We start from the raw sequence: 25,471 nt of genomic DNA on the forward strand, positions 1-25,471 counted from the left end.
AATAACATTGTTGTTAAGTTAAACTTCTATGAAGAATTTCGGGGATCAGCAGAGAGTAAATTACGAGTTTAAAATGATGCTTGAAAGATGTAACTGGAGAAGACACTGAAACTAGATGTCTCTGATTTAAAAATATCAGCTTTTTGGCTGTTTTAAAGATGGGTAATGTCGACATCATTCACTATCCATATCATTCTTAGTCATAACCACATTAAGTACTTTGAAAAATCCCTTTTTAATGCAAAAAAAGCACGTGAATTGGATTACCCAAGCATTTCATGATTGACTTAAATATTTCTTTACTATATTTTTTACATTTTTGTGCAGCATGATAGTGGTTTTCACATTACCACCACTGCACTCTCACAAGCCCCGTTATCAAGACTCTGACGTAATCAAGCAACTCATCAGACATTTTACATAGACGTAGCATATACAAATGTGTGGTAACTGAACAGTTAAATTGCATGAAGTGCATATATGTTGTGGATATTCAGACCAAAACTGTGTTAGTAGCATCTGAATAGAAAATATGTTTCTCATAATCCTAGCAGCACTCTGTCCTCACCCTGCCATGTTTGGGGGCTCAGATTCTGCCCCCGCTGTGTGTGTGTGTGTGTGTGTGTGTGTGTGTGTGTGTGTGTGTGTGTGTGTGTGTGTGTGTGTGTGTGTGTGTGTGTGTGTGTGTGTGTGTGTGTGTGTGTGTGTGTGTGTATGGAATTTGCATATTCACCAACGTGTTGAAGCTTTCCTTTGGTTACTCCAGCTTTCTCCCACAGTTCAAACACATGAGGTTAGGTGCATTTGCATCAATAAGTGGCCCATATGGTGTGATTATGTGTGTGTGCGCACTTGTGTTTGTCTGTATGCGGGGTTTTCCCCTGTCTAGTGCCCTTCTTGCTGTGATATGCTCCAGGTTCGCTGACCTTAAACTGCATTAAAGGTAGAAAGATGGATGGATAGATTCCTTACTCTATTTCACTGACCCAGAACTGACAGAAGTAGATGCATGTTTGGAAATGCATTGTCTCAGATCATTTCGGCTTTGTGGCAATGTTATTCATCAAGTGGAACTAGTGTAAGCGGTAAGTATATAAAACTCATACCTTTCCCATGCAGATTCACTGTACTGCCATGTCACTACTGTAGGTATTGATCAACCACACTACCACACTGACATAGTGAGTGCTCAGCTTGGCTATGCATCAGTCACACACACCCACGTGCAGCCATCACTATCGGCCACGTAGTCTGATTAATCGGCTGATTGCTGTGAAATGCTTAAAAATCAGGCGTTTTTTTCTCTTCACGTTGGCCAGTTACTCAGTAGACCTGCTTACCTTGACTTTTCTTGCAGCAGGTTAGTTCTAGACCTGCATGATATGAGGACAATATACGATGTGTGATAACGATGTTAAGTTTTACAGTGACGATACGACTTGCGATAAATATTTAAGAGTGCGTATTAGCTGTACAGTTCCAGTTTTTTTCTGCTTTGATAGGTAAACTGCTAATTCTGACCCCAAACACTGAATAGCTTATGGTCACTATATAAAGAAAAGGATTTTTTTTTTTAGAATATTCTTTATTGGACAAATTGTACATGAATGTCCAACCAATGAAACGGAACATAAATTTTAATTTCTTATGTCTTATTTAAATTAATTTCTCCTGCTGTCTTTAATATTTACTGTGTAATATTTCTAAGCATCTCTTGAAATAAATAAACAAACGTTGGGGGGAAAGCAACTTCCATAATTAAATATAAATTACACGTGTCTCCCATTACAATGATCAAGGCCCTTGACTATCAAGCTGCATATGCACTGGTAATCTAATAAAACATCAGCTAAATCATAATAAAACATGTCAGTTATCAGGCTAAATGTAAATGATTTTTAATAATTAAATGCTGTTTTAAAAATGTTCGTAAAAAGTATTTTATATGCAGTAATCGATAAAACATGCTGTAATTGAGCTAAATATTAGCAATCTAATAAAACATGCAAGTGAAACCCATAGTAAAACGTTGTTTATACTATCAGGCTAAATGTAAATGATTATTTTATAAGGATTAAAAAAACACCTTTTTTAAAACATTCATAAACGTATTTTTGGTGTAAATGCTTGCTACAGAAAAGGGTGAACTTGAAACTTGTGGGCTAACTGAAAAGTCACGATTGCATTATCGCGATTGTGTCATCGGCCAAACACTTCGCACACATCGCAGGAGGAAGGAATTTGTACGCTGGAAGAGATTTCGCAGGACAGCTCCATCTGATAGGTCCAATGTTTGCATGCTGAGTTTGAGTACATGATGCATGTAAATGAAATGATTTCTTTTTCATTGCAATTTTGCATTGTGTTTATCACACATGATCATATCTCAACAATGATGAAAATACGATTTATCAGTCCGCTCTAGTTTATCAAAAAGAGTAAAGTAAATGCTGCTTCATGACAATTTAAACATTTGTCGCATACTGTGCCACAAAGAAGAGCATAAATCTGTTTCCTATTGTTCTCTCTTGAACATCTACCAACCAAGTGAATTATTTACACTTAGTATACTCCTGTTTTCTGAGATTCAGAACCGAAATGGTGGACAAATGGCTGTAGTGATAAGTGTCCTCTAATAACATTAATAATTCATTGTTTTGTTTTCGTCATCACCAGGCAGCACTTTGAGTCAATTTCCTACTTCAGTGATAGGAAGTGAGGTTTAATCTCCCAGCATCTGGCACCTCAGTATTGGCACATACCTGGCACAGGAATGTGTGAATAGCCGAAAAGTGATTTTTCTGATCGAAAGACATGATGCTGTATGAACAATGCTATATTATACTAAAGTGATACAATTTAATTGTTTGATTGAATTTATGAATAAGATACTTTGATTACTGAATCTGTACTATATAACCTTGCAGGTTTTACATCTAGTACTTGCTTGATTCCTGCTTTTTGTTATGGATGAATTTTATATACATACTGTCCTAATAATGAACCTGAATTATTTAGGTATTTATTTGTAGCTTAATATGTAGATTTCCTAGAAAAGCTTTACCTATGATGATAAAATCTAATATTCTGCAGCACCTGTCCATGAATAATCCTATAGAGTTGTTTCTACATTCATGGAGGTTACCGGAGGGCAAAATGAGAACACCAGCCTAATTCAGGATTCAGTGTGTGCTCTGAGTCATACCACCTTGATGAGTCAGACAGGCTCAGCATGGGCGTGAGTGGGCTGGATCCTATTTGAAACAGAAAGAAATGTGTCTTGACATGTTCCTTATTTCTCAGATGGGTTGTCCCTCCCTTCTTGGACCAGTTAAGCCTTTGGAGCCATTTTGTGTTAAGAATTTAAAATGAAACTTTTTGACTGATCTTTTCTAAGAGGCAAAGGGAAACGTTCTGGATGGCCTGGTGGCTTAGTGGCTTGCATTGTTGTATCACACCACTGAAGTTGAGGCTTTGAAACCCACCTGTGCTTTGTGTGTGGAGTTTGGATGTCTTCCCTTTGTATTGCATGGGTCTCCTCCAGGTGCAATGAAGTTCCCCTTGTAGTCCACAGACATGTAGTTAAAAGTATCTGCCCATTCAGGGTGTTGCCCCTACCTCGCCCCCTAAGCTCCTGAGAGAGGCTTCAGGCCCTCATGACCCTGCCTATGACAATATCAACTATATATTTTTTTAAATTTTGCATTAAATGTTCCAGGTGCGGCAAAATGCATTAAGCAGCTCCCAGATAAATGCGGAAAGTTGGGCCTTGACTTCTCTCGCCGTTTGATGTATACATATTGGGCCTGTCGTTGTCAGATGCAGGAATTAAGACCAGTATAGTGTTTGGGCTATAAATAAACATTGTGTGTATTGAACAGAAGTGTCATTTAACTTAATTATGAGGTGTGTATTTAATTCTAGTTAATTAGCAACCACCCTAGAGAAGAATGCTGTGGTTGTTTTATAAACTTCCATTTTTGGGGGGGGCACACGATGCAGAGCAAAAACAATCAAATACTGGTCCTTATGCTATAACCCTGCCTTAAAGGTGCTATGGAGCTACTCAAATTTGCATTATCAGTCACTCTGGAGATGCGATTTAAAATGTCTATCTGTAAACTTTTTTGTGGACCTGATTTGTTGAAAATTAATTACTTGTGTGATTTTTTTAGGAGTATCCCTATGCTTTTATGATTGAGAGGGAAAATGTAGCTGTGAGTTTGACGAAAAGATTTTTATATGATGTTTGGCTGGTTGTGTCCTAGAATGTAATAAGGCAGCTCAGCTGATCAGTGGTTCTTGGTATCAGTATTTTTTTGTTCTACAGAGAAGGGTAAACCATTTCTTGATTGTGTAATGAGTGTGAGACTGTTTTTCCACAGATATAGAGCAGCATATTTAAGTTAAATGTTGACACAAAGCATCCACAGGGTGAAACCCATTGTCTTATAACAAGGTTTCAAAAATGTTGCGATAAATGGTACCTAAAGAATGTGTTGTATTCAAGGTATGTGGATGGAAAATGTCCACACTGGGTTTTCTGGTTTGTCTTAATTACTCCCAGATCTTTCTGGTCTTTCAATGTTTCAGGAAATTGGTTTGACACTGAGCTTTGTTTGTGGTAATGAATTGTGAATGGACTTATCTCCTGATTTCTTACTGAAATATGGAAAATGTACTTTGCTCATCTATTATTAGTTAGATTAATTACAATTAAGGCAGTATTTGTTTTAATATCTCCAGTTATGAGCACAAAGCACGACTTAGTTGAATGGGATTTAGGTGAAATTAGTGATTCAGTCTTATGCAACAGTGTACACAGCTATGAAGTCGGGTCACTTTTTATAAAAGTCAACTTTTTGGGAGATTTTCTTGTGGTGTTTCTCAGTCACTTGCAAGTAAGATTGCAAAAACAATGCAATTTCCATGAATATTTTACATTATGCATATTCTGTGTGTTGTAATAATAACATAGAATTTATTCTTTCATAATGGACAATTGCTTGTATTTTGAATAGATGAATGAGTGTGAATTAACTAGTTCTCAATGCTTTTGGCTTTAATAAGACTTCCTACTTGTAGGACTAGGTAATTTAATATAGATTTCGCACCCGGAGTAACATGGCAATTAAAAAAATGAATCTTACAAATTGGCTTTAGGCATCTGTGTGGAATTGGCAGGCCTTGTTCCTGGATGGGTAATTTTACAGTGGTGGAATTTTGTTGGTTTTTTTTTGTCTTGCGTTAGAATACACAATGCAGCTGATTATTCTGTGTCAAATAACCGTTTACTTCCTTCTTCCAGATTCTTTGCACACACACAGAAGGTACTACAGTGATTATAGCTCATCTAGCGAAAGTCCGTCTGTGGCTTCCTCAGATCCGGACTACCGACAAGGTACTTCCACACCACTCTTATTTGTGAATAATAGATATTTCCTTATGTGATCATATATTTTAAGGTAGCAGGTAATTTGTTTAATACAGGCAGTACTTTGGTTAAAGATGACAACTCCTACTTAGGAATGGGCTCCCATGAAGCCTGTGGTATTAAACATTTGGGTTAAATGTGATGGTTCCTAATAACAAATGCACACACTTCTTGGTGACACTCATGAAAACATTGCACGGCTTCAGTGCTACATCAGTTCAAGGTACAGTACAGTAACCTAGGTTCTTTTACTGTATAATTATTATGTACTGTTACATTTCTGACTTGCCTACAAATTCGACTTAAGGCAGATGAGAACTGATCTCGTTCCTAACTTGGGGACTGTTTCTTCTTTGACAAGTTTGTTTTTTATTTTGACATAAAGTAACCCTTTCCTTCGCAGTTAAGAAACCAGATGATGAGAGAAGATACAATTCCCAGGCAGCCTTGTCTGAGCATGAGGAATTGTCTCTCGGCAGTCAGGCCGCTCACCGGCACAGGTTGGATGTTTTGCTTTGTTTTGTTTAATGGTATTTTCCAAGCCAAAACTTAACAAGCATTTTTAACATTTTTTAACCTTGGCTAAATTATGATTGGCTGTGTTTTCCATTGAGGGCTCGTGAGTTTCTCAGATGGTTGTTGTCAATTATACAACAGTTCTATGGTGTTTGACATCACATTTGGTTATTCATTATCTGATGCAGCACATTCTGTGTGTCAAATGTCTCTTCAGGATTTAAATATACATATATAAGTAACTATTAATGCAGGACTCTGTGATTCAAATGTCTGTTTATTCATTTGCCATACGTCCTGTTCGATACAACAGGGGTTTTCAAACTTTTTTACCAAAGGTCCGCATCAGATTTTTGTTCGAAGTCTGAGGTCCAGAACAATTTTCAATAACAAACGGCATTTCATGAACTTTAATGAATTAGCAATCTTTCCGAATGAGACATCAATGTAGAACAATAATGGGATCTTGACGTAAAGACTGGTTTAATGCTCGTTTCGACTGTTTGTCAGTGGGAGGGTGTGTTGGGTGTGTTTGCAAAGTTTGGTGGTTCTAGTTTTGTACTTCAAACCAAGCAAAACCTTTTCACGTTAACTATACTGATTTATGAGGTGCATTAGTGGGTCCAATGCGGTCCGGACTTGGAGAACCCCTGCAGTACACACTGACAGGTACACACTGACATGGTCATGATGCCTGTTTCAGGCAGTAGAAGGCATGGAACACACTGGGCAGGATGCCAGTCCATCACAGGGCTCGGAGACTCACACAATCACACATGCATTTTCAGAGGCACCTTATCACATGCTCCACTAGGAATTCCACTCAAACCTGGCACAGACATGCAAATGCCACAGGCACAGAGCCAGAGACAGGAATAGCACTCCTGACTCTCTATGTACGGGGCCACACTGCTGGCCACAGAACTTCCTGCTGTGTAGTACAGTTTCAGTTCAGCTACAATTACATTCGTATAGATCACTCCCTAGCATAGCTTCACCAAAGTCCTTAACAGAAGATTAACCAATAGAGGGTTAACAACAGATTATCTTACGTGTGTGTGTGTGTGTGTGTGTGTGTGTGTGTGTGTGTGTGTGTGTGTGTGTGTGTATTTCTATTAGCTTTTATTTAAACATTTTACTTTTGAGACATTTCTTCTGAAATACATTCTGAGTTTTGTGAATTTGGCCTTGAGAATGTTGCTTAGTGTTATCTGGAAGCCCCGGCATCTTAATAACAAAATGTTGTGGCTGTCGACGGAGTTTTGGCATTGCTGGATGAAATGAGTATTTCCACCCTAAATAAATGGGGAGAGATTGTCCTATGATGGTGGGCATGCTGTGTGTCTCTGTCCCAGGCTTTATGAGGGCGCGCAGGAAGGAGCACTGATAGGTACGCAGAGGATGCTACAGCGACACGAAGAAGAGATGCAGCGGTTGACCAGCAACCTGGCCCTCCAGCACTCCCACTCGAACCTGTTCGCTGGCGAGGAGCCCTCTGTGTCCCTTGCAGATCTCCCAGACCCACGGCGAATTAGCCTGGCGGACAGCTTGCTCCCTCACAGGAAAACCAGGGTAATGAGGGATCCCTTACGATTTTCGTTTGTTTTTTCTTCCAAATTTTTGTTACAAATATATATATATTTGGGTATAAAATTTATGGAGCATAGGGTGAATATATATATATATGGGTATAAAATTTATGCACAATATACTTTTGATTTTCACTTTTATTTTCTCTTCGTGTTGCAGAATTACTTTGGTCCAGAATTCGCTAAGATGGCCAGTGAGCCTTGTGTTGCCTTGACTGTTCCTTCGTCAATCATGGTAGAGTCTCTCCCTCAAATATCAGCATGTCTTTAGGTTTTTGTTTGTCTCAGAGAATATAAACCATGTATAATACAAAAAATATATAAAATATGATAGTCAAGAACTTCTACTTGCTCTTGGCAACATGTATATTCCCAGTCTATTCCAAGAGAAACAAAGTCTTAATGTTCATGCACCACTCTAGTCTGCTCTGAATCTGAGGAAAAAATAATAAGATTTAATAATGTATGAGCTGGGAAGTGTGTGCATGTGTGTTTGAGAAGGTGTGTTTAGTAGCACGCAGAATAGAGAATAGCCGTAAAACATGTAATACTGAGTGTGTGTTTGCCCTGTAGAATAAGAAAGGGAAGCCAGATGAGGTCATGAGAAAGGTGGGGGTTGTGCTGTTGAACGGACAGCGTCTGGAGGTCAGCTGTGACATCAAGGCCATGTGCAAGGATGTCCTGGACATGGTGGTGGCTCACGTGGGTCTGGTGGAACATCATCTCTTTGCACTTGCCACCCTAAAAGGTTAGTGAGATGCTGACACAAGTTAAGCTGCATAATGCATCTGCATACTGCTGTTATTGCTGCATGTAGGTAGCTGCTGGTGAACTTAATGCAGCTTATGATACAATAAATAAAAGCATATAAAAACACTCAAAGCAAAACGTAAATTCTTAGGAGCACATTAACATGTAATATAAACAAAGATGTGGTTTGTCCAAATATTTATAGTTTTGTTTATAAATATTTAGAAAATATCTTGAATTGTAGATTTGGATTGAGTAGTAAGTATTCTTCCATGACATTTTATTTTAGTGGTACTAACCAGATTAGCAGAAAGCAATATTTAAAATTGAAATATTTTGAAAGTAAAGTTTTGGTAGTATTGTTTTATTCATCAAGGAATAATCATTTTTAACAAAAATTGCAATTGCATTTCTGCACTACTTTGGATTATTTTCTATAAACAATCACTTAATGTTGTTAAATGCAGTAAAACCCAATGTGGCATTGCTCAGTAATCAACATATTGTGAAGTACATTTCTTTTTTTTGTTTTGCAGAAAACGAATTCTTTTTTATCGATCCTGAGGCCAAACTCTTGAAAGTGGCCCCAGAAGGTTGGAAGGACGAGCCAAAGCGAAAGAAACCAGACGTTAACTTTAATCTGTTTTTTCGAATCAAGTTTTTCCTGGATGATGTTAATCTCATACAGTAAGATTCTAGTTCATTCCCTCCTACAATTAACATGCATGCTTAGGACATGGGTATTATTTTCGTTTTTCAAAAAGGTAAGAGATTGGTGGGCAGATGCATAGTGTCAAATAACGTAAACATTACTTTATTCAGGCACACAATGACAAAACACCAGTACTACTTGCAACTGCGTAAGGATATCTTGGAAGAGAGAATGAGATGTGACACCGAGAATGCTATGCTGTTGGCGTCGCTGGCACTGCAAGTGGAATTCGGAGACTACCAGCCTGAGGTTAATATGATGACGATGATGATAATGATGTCCAGTTATTTCACTCATCTCACCAAGGAATTCTGAAATGCGACTTTTAACGTCAAGACTATTTAAGTTTTGTCAGCCGGGGATCGGACCGCCAGGGCCTCCCTTGGCCGCCACCCGATCCACAATGCACCGAACCCCTGACATTCCCCTTGTGGGTGGTGGGCCCACCTGGGGACAGTCCCGCGTGCCTCTTCAGGTTGGGGAAGACGTACTGCCTCAAGTGGAGGAGTTTAAGTATCTCGGGGTCTTGTTCACGAGTGAGGGTAGGCGAGATCGGGAGCTGGATAGACGGATCGGAGCGGCGTCTGCAGTTCTGCAGGCGCTTAACCGGTCCGTCGTGGCTAAGAAAGAACTGAGCCAAAAAGCCAAGCTCTCGATCTATTGGTCCATCTTTGTCCCTACCCTCACCTATGGTCATGAGCTATGGGTAATGACCGAAAGAACGAGATCGCGAATACAAGCGGCCGAAATGAGATTTCTCCGCAGGGTGTCTGGGCTCTCCCTTAGGGATAGGGTGAGAAGTTCGGATATCCGGGAGGGCCTCAGAGTAGAACCGCTGCTTCTTCACGTCGAAAGGAGCCAGTTGAGGTGGTTTGGACATCTGGTGCAGATGCCTCCTGGGCGGCTACCCGGAGAGGTTTTCCGTGCATGTCCTACAGGGAGGAGGCCCCGGGGCAGACCCAGGAAACGCTGGAGGGATTATATCTCTCGGCTGGCCTGGGAACGCCTCGGTGTCCCCCCCGAGGAGCTGGTGGGGTTAGCTGGGGAGAGGGAGGTCTGGGTGCCTCTACTGAAGCTGCTACCCCCGCGACCCGAACCCCGGACAAGCGGCAGATGATGGATGGATGGATGGATGGACTATTTAAGTTAATAGGAATAGGTTATCGTACAATAACAACTGGCGAAATGTTTTTATGCCAAAACAGTTTTGCGAGATACAATACGAGATACGAGATTTTTATTTGCCATTTGTGCATAAAACCAGCATTCCCGGCACATTGGAATTATTGTTTTAATTTTAAGTTTTAATTAATAAAATGTGAATTGTGTCTTTTAGCTCCATGGAAAAACATACTTCAGACTTGAGCATTATTTGCCAGCAACCGTGCTGGACAAAATGAACCAAACATCCCTTAAAGAAGATCTATCCCGGCTACACAGCGCATACTTTGGGGCTTCTGAGCCCGAGGCAGAGTTTGAGTTTCTGAAGGTAAGTCCACATACCTTAGCTGCTCACTAGTGCATTTTTCTTGAAATATGCTTAAAAACATGCAAGGAATGAAGTGGACACTATTTTTAGGAAAGCAACCATTTTCTTAAAATATCTTAAATGTCTTCTTTTTTTACCTTACCAAGGAGTATCCCTCTTCCCTGTTTCATACACCATTCTGTATAGATGATGAAATAATGGATTGCCATTCATTCTTGTCAAGTACCGTGGGGTGACTTGTGAAAGGCACTATATAAAAAGAATTAACTGAATTGAACCCTACATATAATGGTGGACTCAGCTGTAGCCAAAATGTAAACAGTAATATTTTTGTTTTTCTTCTGTAACTAAGTGTCTGTCACTTTCCTTTGAAGACTAAATTTGTAAATGGACTAGGCACAACTTCAGCGGGAGTGTGTGGGTTACGGCGCCTTAAATGGCCGCCTACTGCATTGTGTTCTTGATGGATGTTTTTCTGTTACGTAGGTCAGCCAAAGGCTAACCGAGTATGGGGTCCATTTCCATCGCGTTCTTCCAGAGAAGAGGTCTCAGACAGGCATCATGCTGGGGGTGTTCTCCAAGGGAGTGCTCATCTTTGAGGTGCTAAATGGAACTCGAACCCCAGTCTTAAGGTTCCCTTGGAGAGAAACGAAGAAGATTTCCTTCACGGTGAGACATCTCTATTTGCTATTGATAAGCATGTATGTGTGTGTTTGCGGAAATTTTGCTAATTATGGTTGTGTAGTAGCAGCAGATGCAGCTCCTCCTTATACCTTCCTCTATCTCCTGCAGAAGAAGAAGATCAGCTTGCAGAACACCTCGGATGGTATTAAGCACCACTTTCAGACGGACAACAGCAAGACTTGCCAATACCTACTGCACCTGTGCACTGGCCAGCACAAATTCCATCTGCAAATGAAAACCCGGCAGAACAATCAGGAGCTACAGGACATGGGTAGATAGTATTTCAACATATGAGAATATTATCATTTATAATGATTCTGTCATGTCATTCCTTAAAGCAGTGTTTTCCAGTTCGGTCCTTAGGGACCCGCAGACAGTCCACATTTTTGCTTCATCCCAGCTCCCTACTGGTAGCTAAGCAAAAACGTGGACTGTCTGGCAGGGAGATGGGAGGGAGCAAAAACGTGGACTGTTTGTGGGTCCCCGAGGACCGGGTTGGGAAACACTGCCTTAAAGAAAGCATCCTTTTCATTGAATGTTCACTTCTTAGTTTCAAATGCTGTCTGCCTTGCAGAAAATTGCCCTCTAAGCAACCTCCAGTTGTCCGGAGGCCCGATCATTGAGCGGGCAGTGAGCACTGCCAGTTTAGCTGCCACTTCAGCCAGCAGCCCAGACTCCGACCATATGAAGCGGATTTCCTACTCGGAGATGGCTCTCAACAAGCCCTCACTGAGCCGGCCCCTGCTCACTGGCGACTCCCCGTATTCCAGCTTTGGCTCCAACTCAAACCCCAAACTTATGAGTCGTTCCCACCAAAACTTGGGCCAAGTGCCAGAGTCCCCAGAAAGTCAGGCGCAACTGTACAGCAATCAGTCACAGATGAACCTCAAGCAGACCCAGGTGCCATCCTCTCATCACCGTGCCAGCTCCGATACAGAATCCATTACTGTGGCTCGCAAGCAGCAAGGGTGCGTCGCTCAGTTTTGTCTGTATGGATTTCTGTATTAAGGATTCATATATACAGCTCTTACTTCCTGTTTCCCTGTATAATTTTGTTTTCCTGCTGCTGTTTTTGGAATGTTTGTTTTTCATTCCACTAGCTATGCTTTTATGCCGATTTTTCCCTGTCTTTTCTCTTTTTTTTCCCCACAGCATTTTTGTCTCCAAAGCCCACAGCAGCCCCAGCTGGAGTTCGGGAAGGTTAAAGAAGGAATCAGACTGTTCCTCTTTTGAAGAAACTGGACACGCTTATGTTGAAGGTCTGGATTTTCAGTTAGTTTGCACTGCATCACTCCAGCATGCACCCAAACGCAGCCGAATGCTTGTAAGGTGCACTTTCTGCACCAGTTATGGCAAAGGCTTCCTCTGCTGGCTTTTTCTCTTTTCCCAGTCAGCTTCCTTGTTTTCTCTAGCAACTGGTTAAAATTTACGCTTGTGTTTATATATTTGTAGACACCCTAATCTAGTGTTTCTCAACCCGATACTCAAGGACCCCAAGACCCCATTTTTGCTCCTTCCCAGCTCTTGGGTAGGGAACTAGGAGGGAGCAAAAATGTGGACTGTTTCAGGGTCCCCAAGGATCGGATTGAGAAACAGTGCACTAATCCACATTTTGTACCAGTACGCAGTTTCTTTCAAGGTCAGTTTTAACTTGTATTCCAGGAGTAAGCATGCGCACGCCTGATCTATCATCCTCACTGGGTTGCTTGGCAGTCAACGGTACGTTTGGCCTGGCTCTCTCTTTCTTTATAAATCTGAAATTGCATGTCCTCTGAGTCGGTAGACACTAGTCCTAGCAGGGCACAGATTATGCTACTTTTAGCTCCCCCCAAATTATTATTATTTTTTTTGTTGTTGTTGACCTAATGAATTACGTAATGCTGCTGCAAATCTGGTTAAAGTACACTTCTAATGATGAGACTGGGGAAAAATTCTTTCCCGTTAAATAAATGCAAGTCATCACTCATTGTGCTGAAATGTCAAGTACCATTTAGCTGCTGAAAAACTAGGCTATAAATTATTGAATAAAGTGGTACCTCAGAACTCGAATTTAATCCGTTCAGAACTCCGGATCCAATCCTAAAAAGTTTGAGTCGTGATCGAATTTCCCCCATAAGAAATAATGGAAAACCAATTCATTGGTTCCCGGTCCCAAAAAAATTACACCTAAATGTTTTTTTTTTTTTTTTTTTTTAGCATTTAAACACAAAATGAACCAGATAAAACAAGAAGAGCATATACTGTACTAAACACATCTAAGCACATTTATCAAAACAGTAATTTGTAAAGTAAGAAAGTACAGTAAATGTATCCAAGCAATGTGTAAAGTAAAAAAAAAAACAAACAATGTGTCCTGCCCCGATCGTCCGCTCTTTACGTGTGCCACGCCCCCTTGTTAACCCCGTGTGGAATTCCCATGTGATCAGCTGTTTCTAGTTGTTGTCATTAGTCCTCTGTATTTCGCCCGCGTTTCAGTTTGTTTCCCCAGTCCGGTCATTGTATTGTCCGTCTGTGGTTTGCCTGCCTTACCTGTAATTAAACCCCGTATTCCCCGATACCCTGACGTCTGCGTCTTTGTCTCTGTTCCGTCCCGCTCGGCAAGACAATATTATTATAATGAGATGTATTAATGGTTTATTATTAATATTAAAATAATTAATGAGAAATCTTTATTTTTTATGTATTTTATTATATAATCGTAATTACTGTTACTGTCTATCATTGTCTAAATGTATTTTTACTGTCTAAATATATGTATTCAGCTAGTGTAAACATGCACGGTGCTATCATAGCGAATGCGAGGCTGAGACTGAAGCGTTACCATTTGTTTCCGCTGAGAGACGTGCCGCGTGACTCATTTCCCCGCACGTACAAGTTATCTTAGGTCGGCATTTACGGTTTGACTTCTGAGATTCAGATCGAGCCCTAGGTAAATTTTCTTCGAACTGGTTGGTTCGACTTTTAAGAAATTTGAGTTCTAATGAGTTTGAGAACTGAGGTACCACTGTAATTTGAGAATCTGAAAAACTAATATATATAAATAAAATTCCATAATAGTTATGCACATGTGGATATTCAGACAATAGCTAAAGCAGTTTAAAAAAGGTTAATGGAGACCTCAGCTAGGAATAAATCCCACATGCAGTGTGGCCTCTGCAAGGACTGGTGTTTGTCACCACAAGTCTAGGTCTGTGGAATATAATTTGACTTCATTGCCTCCTTTCGCTGTCCCTTAATTCTCCTTTTCTACCAATCTTGCAGACACCTACTGTCAGGTAAAAGCATGATTCTTTGAGTTTTTTAAAACACCTCACATGTACTCACATGCACTTCTTTAATGTGCATTTCTCCATGCTGGCCAGTTTTTTATTCTTCAGAGACTAGGAAGGATTTCTTAGATCAGTCGAAGGCCTCGTTTGCTGCCTTCATGGCAGGGTCAATAAGACAGAGAAAATGACTGATTTTATTATATTTGCATGTAGTTATGCATGTGAACACGATACAGCAACAGACCTTGCACTACATGCTGCTTTTCCACTAGAATTACTTTTGTTTTAATGCTGTCAGTATAGACAAGGCAGCCTGCATGAAACATAGATGCACATGATGCATTTGTACTTTTGTGTATCTTTAATTCCCCAGTTTATATTCCTGCATCTAGATGTGATTAACTAGGTACGGAAGAGGATTAGGGCCACCATGAAAATATTATTTGAATTCTGACTTTAATCTCAGAATTCTGACTTTAATTTCAGAATTCTGACTTTTTTCTCAGAATTCTGACTTTAATCTCAGAATTCTGACTTTAATCTCAGAATTCTGAGTTTAGAAAAAAAAGTAAGAATTCTGAGATTAAAGTCAGAATTCTGAGATTAAAGTCAGAATTCTGAGAAAAAAGTCAGAATTCTGAGATTAAAGTCAGAATTCAAATAATATTTTCATGGTGGCCCTAATCCTCTTCCGTAACTAGGAGATACTGTGATAAGATTAAGTAGTTTTCAGTTTTGAAAGTGTAGATTTATTATTTTTTTTTAACTATACTGGATTAATTATTCCCAGATGGATATACAACAACGAAGGTGCTATGTTTAGAAATTTTTAAAATAGCTGTGTAGTTTGTTGCTATAGGGGCATTATTAATCAGCAAATTACTGATATATTTGTCATGAGTCTATACTATTTGAATGGAAAACCCTTAGCATTAAATCTCAGGAGCAGATGGCAGGTGATTCAGCCTGTTAATCTAGCTAGCATTGTGTGTACTTGCAGTGTTTATCGAAACTTTAGCTGAAGATATTTGAATGCTATTTTGTGAAATTATTTAGCAATTAAACTGATGAAACCTTTTAATTTAATGGTTTTTCCATGATTGGTTCTCTCTGAGATTTTATTGAAATCCATTTTATTATAGATAATGTGTTACCTGACATTAAGGGGACATTAATCAGTCTGTCATTGTTGAGTGTGTATATTTTGTATTAAAACATAGGCTAAAATGCTGTAAATAGTCTAACGGGTCACTAGGTAAATAGTTTACTAGTTTGTCGTTCTATCTACGGTTAACACCTTTTTTTTTTAGTTGTTACCCAGAGATGTTTGGTTTGCTTATTTTGGATACAAAATTGGATACAAGATTGTTAGCAGATGATTGTTATACTGAATATTTTAGATTAGTGTTCTGGGAATAGTGATAAATGGTTTATCAGATTAATGGTCAGATTGTGGCCTTGTGACCAATATAGCCTCGATCCCCTCAAAGTTTCTCTGCCTGTTTTCTTAATAGTAGCTGAAAAACCAGCAGAACTAGCAATTCTTTTTCAGTGCATAAAAAGCCTAGCTTAGCTTCTATTTGGTTTCAGCACACTAGTGGAAAAGCAGCAAAAAGAGTCCCAATTCGGATTTGTCTATGAAACATATTAACGGGAAATGTTCATGTCATTTCACAAGTATCGTTCACTTGTTGAGCATTCGATTTACCTATCCATGAGTCACTGCAGTCCACCTCAGTCTGTGCAGATTACTGAACATGTAATATTTGGAAAAGGAAGAGGAAATGTTTCCTTTCCGTGTTTACATTTTTATGGTGTGAAAAGGCGTAATACACAAACAAGTAAACAGAATTCGAATGCAATCAAATTTTTATATTAAAAAAATTCCTTAAGTAGTTTTAAATTATCCCCAGCCATGGAAAATTTGAGACCACAGCACAATTTTTTATTTCACTCATTTCTCAATTTATGGATGTGTGTCTGTCAATAATATTTAATTTTTTTTCTTTGCAAATTCCAGCCTGGCTCTCATTAATGAAGGCGTTCTTCATTGTTTTACGGGACTTCAGTCCTGCTTGTAGCAGCCTGATCTAAACTGTCCCAGTAGTGCACTTCACACTTGCACTTAATGTTTCCGATTCCTTTTGAAGGTCACTTGATGTCATCCTGTGATTCTTGAGAAACTGTCGGATAAGTTAAGGGTCATCTCTGGCATTAGAAAGTCGCTTCCCCGCTCTACCTGGCTGGTTTCTGGTCATTCCCAGTGTCTCCTGCTTCACCTCATTCTTGTGCACTGCTGTCTTAGGAATTTTGAACCTGGAAGCATCATGCTGCTCAGCGTAACCTTCTGCCAGCAGAACCATGATTAAACCAGGATTTAAAAATGTGCTCGCTTAATTTTTTCTGCGGCTGTATTATCTGGATTATTTTTGACTGCTGTAGGTACCAATGAGGGAGATTCAGTGAGATGATACATTTAAATTTGTACAACACATTAAGTCCCTTTAATGCTTATGATCCCTTGCAATGTTACATAAAACCTAATATTACATTTGGCCATGCTTTATCAGCTAGTTTGATAAATTTGAAGTAAATGACAAGTTTCATTTTTCAAAGTGTTTTGTAGATATAATGATTAGTAAACTTAAATGAGCTGCACAACTGAAGCCCATATATAATCAGAACCAAAACAGAGTGTTTGAGTTATAGTGTTCATTTGACCACTAAAAAGCTGATTAACTGATATGAGTATTGTTTGAAATGTTAAACTTCAGTGGACTTCAGCAGCAATGGTTTGTAGGTTTGAAGATGACTAACTTTAACATTTGCATGACCTCTTTCTTAATGCATTCAGCTTGAATTTTCTTTTCCTGGTGCATCCCTTCCTTTGTACACAGCAGTTTACACATGAATTAGATGCCTTATCTGCCGTTCCTGTTATGCTGCTGTTCCTGTTTTAAATTCTAATGCTTTTTCCTTGTCCTGGGACCTAGGTCATCCATGTATACTAGTAGACTTGACTACATATATACTGTAAACATCACACCTTTTAAAGTTTGCTTTGCATATGGGTGTAAGAATAAAGTCTCATGTAGATAATGATGATTGAGTTTTCTGTCCATTTTGAAACTGGCTATAGGTTCTGGTGCTCGTCGCCTTTATTGAACAGTGATAAAATTGTAAATATGTTGCATTCATTTTGCATTAATTATAGATGAAAGATTGTATCCATTTGCACATTGAACATGATGGCATGCAACACTTACTAATTTACATTCTGTAACAATGTTTCTGTTATTCCATCTGATAAATCCAGGTTAATATGATTTTACTAACTGCTACTTTGGAATTAAAAGCTTCAATGATCACCTAGTGTTTTCTCTGTTCCTAATGAGTTCACATTTCTGAACAGATTCTTTAAAAAAGAAGATAATTGCGTTGCCGTCACCTGAAAGAGCGATTACAACAGCTAACCTGAAGAAGGATGTAAAGTATGGCCTGGGTGAGTTGGTAAACAGACTGCTTATCACACTGAAATGTTGACAGATGACCTACGATAACCAGTGAGATAAAATTCATTTTCTTGTCTAAAGTATCCAGCATACTTATAGCATAAAAAATACAGGTAAGTACTACTTCCTCTGATTGTAATTACTTTTTTTTAATGAAGTTACTTGACTGATTTTATAAATGTTTGGCAGTTTATTGAACACAAGTTATGCAGTTAGCATATTTATATTAAATATCCTTTCTTGATCTACTTACATTTGGGTAATGATTTTATAGAATGCCACACACAGCCCTCAGGAAGGAATTGCAGAGTATTGCAGCTGGATATTTAATCAAGTTTTTGAAATCTCTGTAATCAATTTTACTTTGCTAAAATTATATTAAATATTTTTCTGTGCGGGGGGAGGAAAGAATAGTTTAATCTGAATTTGAATTCCCCCATCTCCAACAAATGTAATGATCTGTTTGCATGCAGGTTTCCAGATAGTTGGAGGAGAGAATTCTGGGCGTGCAGATCTAGGGACGTTCATTAGCTCCATCACTCCGGGGGGGCCTGCTGACATCGACGGCACCCTGAAGCCAGGTTCTTCCTTTGATCTCATCTTGGAATGGCTTGGCTAATGTTACCAACACTGAAGAGCGAGCTGCTCAGACAGTTTGGTTGTGCAAAATGGGTCAACTAAGCCGGTGTTTCCCGATCTGGTCCTCAGGGACCTGCAGACAGTCCATATTTTTGCTCCCTCCTAGCTCTGGGGGGAGCAAAAATGTGGACTGTCTGGAAGGGAGCTGGGAAGGAGGGGGAAAAAACGTGGTCTGACTGTGGGTCCCCAAGGACCGGGCTGGGAAACATTGAGCTAAGTTCTGGAGTTGCAATGCATTTTGTGTGACTGAAGGTGTGCTCTTTCCAGGGGACCGTCTGATCTCGGTGAACAGTATAAACTTAGAGGGGATCCCACATGATGCTGCAGTTGAGATCCTCCAGAACACACCAGATGATGTCACGCTGGTCGTCTCTCAGCCTAAAGAAAGGCTCTATGATGGTATCCCATAAGCCTTTTTGCTTTGATTAAAATTAAATGCTCATAAGTTTGCTACTGTAAATACATTTTCCCTGAGCACATTTTCTTTAACTGTGGCATCTGTAAACTTAGCCTCTTCTTTTGGACTCAAGTCAGATGTTTAGCGCATTTATTTTGCAAAAAATTAGATGCATAACAATATTCACAATAGATGTTTCAGACCAAAATAGATTCTCCTAGGTAGCTGCAGATATCTATCTAACCATGTACGTACGACTTGTTGTTTTTGTGGTCGTTGAGGTGCAGGGCTTGTTAATTTCTTGCATTTTGCATTCTTCAGATACTTCAGCAGGTTTGGCTCACTTCAGAGATGGTGGCCAGATTCCATCATCACATGAAAGACAAGAGGACGACACAGAGTCGTCGTCTGAGGAGCATGTGGATGGGCGTGGCTCCCCCGCCCTCATTCAGGCAGAGCCGCCCGCTCTCTCCCCCGGGGGACGCCAGGAAAGTCCGATCTTCCCAGACTCCCCCACAGCGAGCACCAGCCTGTCGCCGACACACCTTGGGCGCTACCTTCGCCACCCGCTAGCGGATCCCACGGCCCAGCCCTCAGCACAGAGCACCTTCTCTGATGTTACGCCCCCAGCCTTGCCTCCTAAGATGAGGAAAGCTAAAAGCCCAGAGCTCTCCAAGGATCCCGATTACTCAGACAGGGGAGATTCGGACATGGATGAAGACACATGCTCAAGTAGTCAGGAGAAGAAAATGCCTAAAACAATAAAGCCACCAAGTCAGGTCTGTGCATAGATACCACTGAATAAGTACATGGTCTGAGTTCTATAACTTTTGAAATAACCTTTGTTCCCCCCCCCCCCCCCCTTTATATAAATGGTATTGAGGTGTGTGTATATATGTACATACAGCTCTGGGGAAAAAAATGAGACCACAGCAACACTTTCAGTTTCACTCATTTCGCCTGTGAAAAATATACATTCACTCCAGCTTGGCTCTTCCCTGCTTCTCATTGATGATGGGCTTCTTCCTTGCTTTCTGGGTCTTCAGTCCTGCTTCTAGGACCCTGTTATGAATCGTCTTAGCAGTGCACTTCAGACTATATAATGTTTCCCATTTTTTGAAGGTCACTTGAGGTCATCCTCTGATTCATGAGGCACTGCTGGATAAGTAAAAAGTCACTCCCCCCCCCCCCCCCACTACCTGGCTGAGTTCTGTTCATTCCCAGTGTCTCCTGCTTCATCTTGTTTCTTATTTACTGCTGGCTTAGAAACTTTGAGCCTGGAAGCAGCCTGTCGCTCTGTGTAGCCGCCTTCCAGCAGAACCTGAATTAAACCAGGATTTTAAAAAGCAGATTTTGAAGAAATCTAGAGTGGTCTCTTCATTTTTCCAGAGCTGTATGTCTTTATCAGGACTGTGTAGCATCTGATCTGAGGAGACACCAGCACTTCTTCTTTTAGAGCTTTCTGTGGCCTTCATATGGTTGTGTGTGGACAGAAGACAGTAATTGAAATTAAATAAGTAATTTATGGAAATATTTAGATGAAGTTTTATGAAACAATCAATTGTCTTGCTTAAGCATTACCACTATATACCACAATACATTTTGTCTAGACGAAGGGTAGGCAATCTTATCCAGAAAGGGCTTTGTGTGTGTGTGTGTGTGTGTGTGTGTGTGTGTGTGTGTGTGTGTGTGTGTGTGTGTGTGTGTGTGTGTGTGTGTGTGTGTGTGTGTGTGTTGGCTACAATTCCCTAATTAAATTACTTGGAGGACGGGTTGGCTGAAGAGTCCTCACACCTGGATTTGAACAGCTGACCTAAAGGTTAAAAAACCTGCATACACACTGGCTCTATGAGGATAAGGTTGGCTGCCCCTGCTCTAGACTGTAAATGGATATTACAGTCCAACACTGAATACTTAATGAATGGGTGCCCAGGTTCTTAAGTTTTTCTTTTACTTTTTTTTTTTTTAAATAATTTCCATCAAATAATTTTTCAGTCACAAATTGTAGTGGGATGTGAGATCGCAATAGATCTGAGTTACACAGAATTAACTGACTAATACTGCTGAGGCTGCATTACCTTTCTTGCTGCTAATCGTATGATTTCTACACAATTGCATTTGGGATGTGAATGCAATTTTTCTCGCATGTTATCTTTCATTGACTCCTGCCTGTTTATCTTTGCATGTTACTTGTGTTAACGGCAGCCAACTTATTCAGAATTTTTCTGTTCACAGGAGTTAACTCCCAACTGCGACATGGGAAAATTAAGTGATAATGACCCAGATGTCAATAGTCTCCTTCCTGGAGATCTATTTGACGTGCAGTTGTCCAAAAAGGACAACAGCCTGGGCATAAGTGTCACGGTACTGTTTGGCAAGGTTTTTGCTTTTTTTTTTCTATTTTCTTTACATTTTATTTGATCCTACTCTCACTGCTTGTTCTTGATTGGCTTAATCTTAGTAGAAAGTGTGATTTGCTTTCCAACAGCATGCAGATTTTTGGAATGCAGCATTTGGGCATCACTGTCTAAAGTGTGTGTGTCTAGCTGAGCATGAAACCTCAGTGACCTTAGCACATACTTTACTTAAAAGTATGTGTTAAAAATATCACTAATAAATTATTAATCCTGCTATTGGCACCTTCTGTAAGTTTGTTTGCTGAGTATTGTAGTTTTAATAGGTTTCTCCTCCTTTGACATAAATTATTTAAACATGAAATAGTAACATGATTGCTTTTATTATAATTATTCAGTTGTAATAATAGCTTATTAGTGAACTCATACCTGAACTGTCGGCAAATTTAATGTGAGAAATTAATAGTCCCATTCTAGCTGGATGTATAATAGTCATCTCCCTTTCATTTGTGTCCGTGATGGTAACTGTACGGTTCATTGCAGGGTGGGGTAAACACTAGTGTGAGACATGGGGGAATATATGTTAAAGCCGTAATCCCTGACGGAGCCGCTGAGCTGGATGGACGGATTCAGAAGGGTAAGTATCTGCAGTGAAGAATAAAATACGCAGGGGTCATGTGATGTGAATACTGCAGTGTTTCCCAGCCCGGTCCTTGGGGACCACAGACGGTCCACGTTTTTGCTGCTACCCAGCTCCAGCAAAAACGTGGACTGTCTGTGGGTCCCCAAGGACCGGATTTGGAAACCCTGCCATACAGGGTACCCTCTCCTTTACCCTTCCTCCTCCTCTTTCTGCCGTCAGTGATTGATACTCTTTAGCATGTCTGTACGATTGAAATAATGTGACCTGTAAAAAAGCACCGCAGCTGCACAATAAATATGACGGCCTGTGATGGTCGTTTAATGGCAAATTGGAGTTTTCGTGGTTAACGTTACCGTGGCCTTTTCTTTCCATAATTGTCAGCCATGTGCTCTTTCCAGGAGACCGTGTCGTGGCTGTTAATGGGAAAAGTCTAGAAGGAGCAACTCACAAGCAGGCAGTGGAAGCCCTGAGAGATACTGGGCAGGTAAGTCAAATATTTAATAAAGATATTAATTCAGTGGTTATATACTGTGGATGTGAAATTACTGTACCTGTAGTTACTTTTATAATTCATTTTATATTGCAATGTATTAGAAATTCATTAATACTCCACAGTTTGTTTTCAGCAACTACCACAATACATTCTTCCCTAATACTTACAGTACAGGGAAGGATTACAATTTATATGTGCTCTGTGGGATTTGAACCCGTGACCTTGGCATTGTTTTGCATTGCTCTCCTTGTTGAACTACAGGACCTGTAGGTGTCTGTCTTTTTTATCTGGATTTGGTGTGAAGCTCCTTGTCTTGGAAGTACTTCCTGTTTTTCCTCATTTTATAGTTGGTGCATCTTCGCCTGGAGAAGGGTCAGCCCCCCCCTACCAGAGTGCACGCCCCCCTCACCCCAAAGTCCACCCCGCCCTCAGTACCCAGCCAGGAAGGCAGCCATGACGGGAAGCCTCCCGCACAAAAATCAGACCGAGAATATAGCTTTGTCACTGATGGTAAGCACTGGCATCAGCTTGTATAGATACTACCTGGGAGGGAAATGCGTGCTGCAAATATTCAGCATACGAATCACTAAAATCATTGAAGTACTGTATTTGGTGTTTATCCTATGGGGAAGACTGCCTTTCATTATACCTATGTGCAAAATCTATTCCTTATGTTCTTTTTTTGTGCTCCTAGACAATGTGTTTGAGGTCGGTCTGCAGAAGAACTCCTCAGGCCTGGGTTTTAGCTTTAGCCGTGAAGAGAAGCTGCCGACCGAGCCCCCTGGAAGCAGCATGGTCAGGGTTAAGAAGCTCTTCCCTGGACAGCCGGCTGCAGAGAGTGGCTTAATCAAAGTGGGCGACGTCATCCTCCAGGTCAACCAGACTTCACTCAAAGGATTGTCTCAACACGTATGTCTTGTACATATTACCTTATAGCAATTTAATTTAATTCTTTATTTTTAAAAAACTGTGGGTATTTCTATAATATTCTTCCAACATATATCCAGTCAGCTGTACTAAAGGTAAAGGTAACTACTAAGACCTGTAATATCTAGTCAGTGCTGCTCTAAATAGCCTTTCTTCAGAAAGTTAATTTTCTGAACAACTACTGTAATTTTCCACTGGCAATAGTTTTGATTGAATTATGTATGGTTTTGTTTTATTAGTCATAGTTGAGGTTGCTTGTGTTCGACTTGGATTTACCTAGTAGCTAATCAGTGCATTTTTTCCCTTGGTGGTGTTACCCGGAAATATTCATGCTGAAGTTATATGTGTAATACAGTGAACTTGGACAAGTACAGATTGCATGTTGTGAAAGTCCATATCTGTATGTGTTTGATTGATATTGTTGATGTATTTTTGCTTGTCCCAGGAGGTGATTTCAGCGTTACGAGGAACAGGTCAGGAGGTCACCCTGCTTCTCTGCAGACCCGAGAAAGGAGTTCTACCTGTCCTGAGCAGTACTTTGGTAGGAAGAAAAAAAAATACTTCATAGCCAGTCTGCATTATTGGCTGCGTTTTGTTTATTTATGTGATATTGACCAGTTGACTTGACTGTTCCTCCTCTAGACTTCAAAAGCATCGCCTCCAGTAGAGCTCACTGCCCCAATGGACTCCATCTCTGCCAAGGCTGTCGGGCTGCAAAACGACGACCTATCACCTGTGGGCTCCAGGCAGTGGGATGCCGATCCAGTGGAAGAGGCTCTGGAAAGGCTACTGCTGAAATCCCCCAGGCGGCGCGACTCCTACAGCGACAGCACCGACAACGAGGAAATCGAGAAGGCCTTCAGTCAGTCGCAGGAGCAAAGCCCTCAGTGCTGGGATCCAAGCATCTACCACATGCCCAACAAACAGCCCGTACCAGGACTCCACCCCTATGAAGCCTCCTGTGATGTCGACAGCACGATTCACTCTGCATACTATTCACCCAACCAGTCGCCCAGTTTGCCTGAGATGAACAGGAGGTATGAATATTAACTAATATTATTAATATTAATTATGTCTATGTATCTGTCAGTGTACCTAACAATTTGATTCCAGTCCTTACAATGTTTAGAAAGTAAAATATAGCTGGATTTAATCAAAAACAGTTCTATGTATATGTTAGTTTTACTTCAGTGAAAACATTGAATAAGACTGACACCTATACTCATTTTAGGTAACATACTCTTTCTTATGTGTAGTAACACTGTAACCAAGTGTAACTTAGCAGACACGTGTTTCTCTAGAATTGAAGCTAAAGTGATTTTAGCCTTCTACAATTATCTGTTATGAAATGGCCCTGTTCAGTCTTGCCTTTCTTCCACACTGCTGAGCCCAGTACAGAACATACGCAGTCACAAAGGGTTTTATTCTGTGGTTTTAAGTATTGCACAGTGAATAAGGTAATGGCACAACATCCATGTGTATTCTTTGTTTGTTTGTTTGTTTTTAAGCACGCCCACCTCCCCAGAGGAACGTGCCTCCCAGCTGTCTGCCTTCTCTCCTCACTCCCTGCAAGACACTATGTCTGCTGACAATGCTTTGGCGTTAGAGGACTTTGTGCCTGTGAGTCTTTAGCAGTCATTTTGCGAACAACTTGAGTTGCTAGTTTTTGACTTACTCTTCGCTCAGCGTGTAGTAGTCATGGTTTAATACACACTTGATAGTAATGAAGCAGAAAATAGGTAGATCTGTTATCCATGCGCAGATGCATTTTTTGTACTGAAATGTGCCCTTTTTACAGTAATCTCTCACTGCATTTTCAATCAGTGCCCTCCCCCTCCCCAACAGGAAGTGGAGCTGAACGTTTCGCTCGTCAAATCAGAGAAAGGAAGCCTGGGGTTTACGCTGACCAGGGGAAATGACCTCAGCTGCTACATCCATGATATCATACAGGATCCTGCAAAGAGCGACGGCCGGCTGCAGCCGGGGGACCGGCTCATCATGGTACACCGATAAGCGCGAATCACCAACGTCTTATGCTTTCCATTATATAAAATGAAAGTAAT

General features: G+C 40.4%; 1 protein-coding gene across 5 annotated transcripts in view; it reads left to right on the forward strand.

The window, feature by feature from the left end:
- The window catches only part of ptpn13 (protein tyrosine phosphatase non-receptor type 13), a 53,015-nt gene that overhangs the window by 20,677 nt on the left and 6,867 nt on the right, over positions 1-25,471 (forward strand). For 2 of the 5 annotated variants that reach the window (XM_023828651.2, XM_023828652.2), the window contains exons 8-33: positions 5,309-5,401; positions 5,838-5,934; positions 7,306-7,522; positions 7,700-7,774; positions 8,113-8,287; positions 8,826-8,976; positions 9,112-9,250; positions 10,338-10,490; positions 10,977-11,159; positions 11,283-11,445; positions 11,749-12,142; positions 12,327-12,433; positions 12,837-12,893; positions 17,856-17,945; positions 18,429-18,536; positions 18,862-18,993; positions 19,313-19,770; positions 21,227-21,370; positions 21,889-21,982; positions 22,387-22,472; positions 22,829-22,991; positions 23,176-23,390; positions 23,854-23,949; positions 24,051-24,445; positions 24,917-25,028; positions 25,254-25,409. In XM_023828651.2, coding sequence (XP_023684419.2) covers positions 5,309-5,401; positions 5,838-5,934; positions 7,306-7,522; positions 7,700-7,774; positions 8,113-8,287; positions 8,826-8,976; positions 9,112-9,250; positions 10,338-10,490; positions 10,977-11,159; positions 11,283-11,445; positions 11,749-12,142; positions 12,327-12,433; positions 12,837-12,893; positions 17,856-17,945; positions 18,429-18,536; positions 18,862-18,993; positions 19,313-19,770; positions 21,227-21,370; positions 21,889-21,982; positions 22,387-22,472; positions 22,829-22,991; positions 23,176-23,390; positions 23,854-23,949; positions 24,051-24,445; positions 24,917-25,028; positions 25,254-25,409 — 4,253 coding nt within the window. The remainder of the gene's footprint in view (positions 1-5,308; positions 5,402-5,837; positions 5,935-7,305; positions 7,523-7,699; positions 7,775-8,112; positions 8,288-8,825; positions 8,977-9,111; positions 9,251-10,337; positions 10,491-10,976; positions 11,160-11,282; positions 11,446-11,748; positions 12,143-12,326; positions 12,434-12,836; positions 12,894-17,855; positions 17,946-18,428; positions 18,537-18,861; positions 18,994-19,312; positions 19,771-21,226; positions 21,371-21,888; positions 21,983-22,386; positions 22,473-22,828; positions 22,992-23,175; positions 23,391-23,853; positions 23,950-24,050; positions 24,446-24,916; positions 25,029-25,253; positions 25,410-25,471) is intronic. The other 3 variants (XM_023828653.2, XM_023828655.2, XM_023828654.2) reach the window with 3 other exon arrangements.

The sequence above is a fragment of the Paramormyrops kingsleyae genome, chromosome 7 (assembly GCF_048594095.1).
Source record: "Paramormyrops kingsleyae isolate MSU_618 chromosome 7, PKINGS_0.4, whole genome shotgun sequence".
Classification (NCBI taxonomy): Eukaryota; Metazoa; Chordata; class Actinopteri; order Osteoglossiformes; family Mormyridae; genus Paramormyrops; species Paramormyrops kingsleyae.